Source organism: Gastrolobium bilobum, unplaced genomic scaffold (assembly GCF_033153095.1).
Source record: "Gastrolobium bilobum isolate Gb01-03AN ecotype WA unplaced genomic scaffold, APGP_CSIRO_Gbil_v1 utg18130, whole genome shotgun sequence".
Taxonomy (NCBI): domain Eukaryota; kingdom Viridiplantae; phylum Streptophyta; class Magnoliopsida; order Fabales; family Fabaceae; genus Gastrolobium; species Gastrolobium bilobum.
In genome coordinates this window covers 212,175-215,755 of record NW_026897542.1, presented here as the reverse complement: position 1 = coordinate 215,755, position 3,581 = coordinate 212,175, and the positions used below count along the sequence as shown (strand labels likewise).

The 3,581-nt window shown below is 32.0% G+C and overlaps 1 protein-coding gene across 1 annotated transcript; it reads right to left on the bottom strand.

Annotated features, from left to right (window-relative positions):
• Positions 1-1,894: 1,894 nt before the first annotated feature.
• Positions 1,895-3,228, bottom strand: LOC133307907 (18 kDa seed maturation protein-like). The gene is made up of 2 exons (XM_061508471.1): positions 3,050-3,228; positions 1,895-2,512 (listed from the first exon to the last, which is right to left on the bottom strand). Exons 1-2 carry the CDS (start codon positions 3,155-3,157, stop codon positions 2,114-2,116), a joined length of 507 nt encoding a protein of 168 aa, XP_061364455.1. The 5' UTR covers positions 3,158-3,228; the 3' UTR covers positions 1,895-2,113.
• Between the last annotated feature and the right edge of the window lie 353 nt (positions 3,229-3,581).

Sequence of the window (3,581 nt, the reverse complement as noted above, 5' to 3'; positions counted from 1 at the left end):
TTTAACTTACTCATAAATGTAGTTGAAATTTAATACACAAAATACTTTACTTTCAACCATCCTACAAATCTTGCATTGTTGTACTATATTGAAAATTTCATTTTAATTTTTCCTTTCTCATATTTATATTTTCGTTGTTGAGAGGAACTCAAGTATGAATGATTGAGTAAAAAGTCCTACATTGTTTAAGAATGGATTAAGTGAACACGATATGAGTGGAAGAACCTATGCACCTAATACTTTAAGGTTTTGAGTTTGATTATGATGTTCTAAGCTTATTTAATATCATTGCTCACTTGGCCCATTATTGACAGTTTCTTCCACTATAAACTCCCTCTACACGACCCAACAATTGGTGTCAGAGCTAGCCCAATACATTTTAACTTCTCGTAAATGTAGTTGAAATTTAAGACATAAAATACTTCACTTTCAGCCATCGTACAAACCTTGCATTGTTATACTATACTGCAAATTACATTTTAATTTTTCCTTTCTCATATTTACGTTTTCAAAGTTCAAACAAACACCCTCTTCAAACAAACAAACAAGAACCCTTACAAGGAATGTGATTTTTAAATCAAAGATCTTTTTTACTTCAAAAAATTAAACCTAAATACTAGGGGACTTTCATAGATCCAATTATAAGCGTCTGATTTACATTAAAATTGCATCAAATCGTGTGAAGTTACCATCCAATTATAGAACTTTCTGAATTTTGCATTTCAATTTATTTATTTTCGAATATTATCCATTGGTTTATCGATTAATTTGATTAATCCAATTTGAATCGGGTTGAACCACATTAATGGCAAAGTTCTCACTATCATTAAACACATTTGCTAGGAACTCGAAAGTGAGACCATTTTAAACTTTATAAGCCATTATGTTCCCAGCCTGGCTGTCAACTTTTGAATAAGTGATAGAGAGGAAGACTCTAGCATTTGTTCTCTCATTTCCTGCGGTTTTCTCCGACTTTGTGATGGCCCAACAAGGTACACATAACTATAACTCTGATTTATTGTTATTTGGTGTTTTATAATCATCTGCATGATATATTATTTTAATTTTAATAGTGTTTTATAAAATATTTATCATTTTAAATGAAGATCCTTTTAGTTAAAATTAGTGTTTTTATTTAAAATTTAAATTAAAAAAATCTCCCACTCTCTTCTCCCATTATTCCCATTGTCTATATCATTCTCTTATGTGAAATGATACAACTTTAAGTCATTTTAAAGGATAAACACTAACCCCTTAGTTAAATTGTAACAATCTCGGTTCAATTTATTTTTTCTAAACCACACAATTTTGTAAAAATATCTACTGAAAAATAAACAAATCAAAATGAAGATACATAAATCTTGTTGCTATCTGGCTTTGAAATATGAAAGGCTCAACCATCCTATCCAAGAATTGTGGCAATTCCTTATCCTCTTGTTCTCTTATATTTTACAACCCATATCTCACAATTGATTTCATGTATTCATAAAAATATTGTTGATGCATATATATATATATATATATATATATATAGGGTTTGGTGTTTGTCATTTTAAATGATATAAGTTATGTCATTTTAAGAGAGAGATAGACACAAAAAATAAAAATTATGAGAGAGAAAAAGTGGGTGATTTTTTTTTAATTTAAATTTTAAATAAAAAAATTATTTTATGTCTCTCTCTCTTAAAATGACATAAAATTTATGTCATTTAAAATGACAAACACTTTTTCCATATACGTATGTCCACATTCCACATAAAATTGGAATGAAAATCCAAATTAATGTCGAGGCACATATACCTATATCTATATCTATATTCTTTATAAAATTGAAATAAAATCCAAAAACTATAACCATCATCAGTTTTTGCACAACCACACTTTTATTTGTTGAAACAAACAGGTATATAGTAACTTCACGGTACACAGAATGTATACCGCATACAACACTGGTCCCACACCTAAAATGACTATTTTTTTTTTTTTTTTTAGAGAAAAAAGAGAGAGAGATAAACAACGTATGTAACTGGTAGCACTATAACTTGAAACAAAACAATGACTGAACAGAACATTAACTACACACACAAATGGACATTCAAACTTAACTAACTATTCAACTGAAATCAGGCCCACTCCGTGGGGCAGTTCCACCCACATGGGTATTATGGCCCGTGGTCCTACCCATGCCTGTGTTCATCCCAACTTGATGTGAGCCCATTACATCTTCCATGAGTTCTCCATGCCCAAGCCCATGCCCATGAGTTGCTGACATGTGGTTAGCCCCCATTGGTTGTCCATACTCACCAGTGGTGGAGTATGTAGCAGTCTCAGTCCCGGGCCCAGTGGCGGTGTAGTGGCCCTCCGCCATGTGGCCAGCCGTGGCAGACTGTTTGGCCGCTGCGTTGTGCTCACGCGCCTCCTGTTTCTCCATCTCAGCATGGTTGATCCTCTCCTCTTTCTTCTGGGTTGCCATATCCTTCTGCGTTGGATCATGTGCAGTCATCCTCTCAGCCTGTTGAGCCATATAACACAATACACATATTCATCACTTCCAAAAATTTTGCACTAATTAGTAGCACCCCAAAGAGAAGAAGTGACCCACCATTCAATTTATTTAGCACATTGATAAATTAACATCAAAATTGATCTCTAATATAATTGAATTACTCTACTCTAAAAAACAAACAATGTTAAACAATTGTCTATAAAAGAAAAAAATAAATCCATTATTGTTCTATTTGTGAATCATTGCTTTTGTAACACATACAATATTATTATGATATTATATGTTAAGATAGGGAAAAAAATATTTCTGTTTGATTGAAGAAATTTTTTTGTACGTCACACTCATACGCAAAATCAACATGTTAAAATATTATTATTAAATAACAACACTAACAATAATGATAATGAACAACAACGTTGCCAAAAATAATGATAAAAAGATGGTACATTTCATTAACAATGAATAAAGAAATGCTAAGAGATAAAATATAAACATATAAAAATAAAAAATTATAAGATAAAAAAAAAAAAGGAAAATGAAAACCTTCTCATGGACAGTGGCCTTGGTCTTATCCAAACCAGACTTAGCAGAGGCGCCAATGTTAGCGGCGGTTTCCTTAATGGTCTCTACTGCTTTCCTTGCAGCCTGCATTTTCACTCTCTAAAACTCTCCAATTTTCTTTTTATCTTTTTATCTTTTTCTCTTCTTCAGATCAATTTCAATTTCAATGGCCAACTGAAGTAGCAGGTTAATACCCTGCGTTTATATAGATTTAGGTGCCCCTCTATCTTCTACACACGTGTCCAACATAGTACACGTGGCAAATTGTTAATGGCAATACAGCTAATTATCTGACACATAACTGCCACGTGTCTGCTTACACGTAACTTATGGAAGTGACGCCCGTTTAGGAAGTTGCTAACAACATGTTTTGTGGACCCAGGCAGTTTTCTGAAATGTTTTTATTTATTAAACGGATTGGTGTTTCTCTTTTTAAAAGATAGAGAATGTATTATTTTAAGTGAGAAAGAGGTATATAATAAAAATTATTAGGAAAAAAGTGAGATATTTTTTA

What these genes read in the sequence shown, in the direction of transcription:
- LOC133307907 (XM_061508471.1), bottom strand. Translation starts at nt 3,157, where the DNA reads ATGCAGGCTGCAAGGAAAGCAGTAGAGACCATTAAGGAAACCGCCGCT. An exon ending in AGGCCACTGTCCATGAGAAG is followed by an intron (nt 2,513 to 3,049) that starts GTTTTCATTTTC and finishes ATGGCTCAACAG; the next exon opens with GCTGAGAGGATGACTGCACA.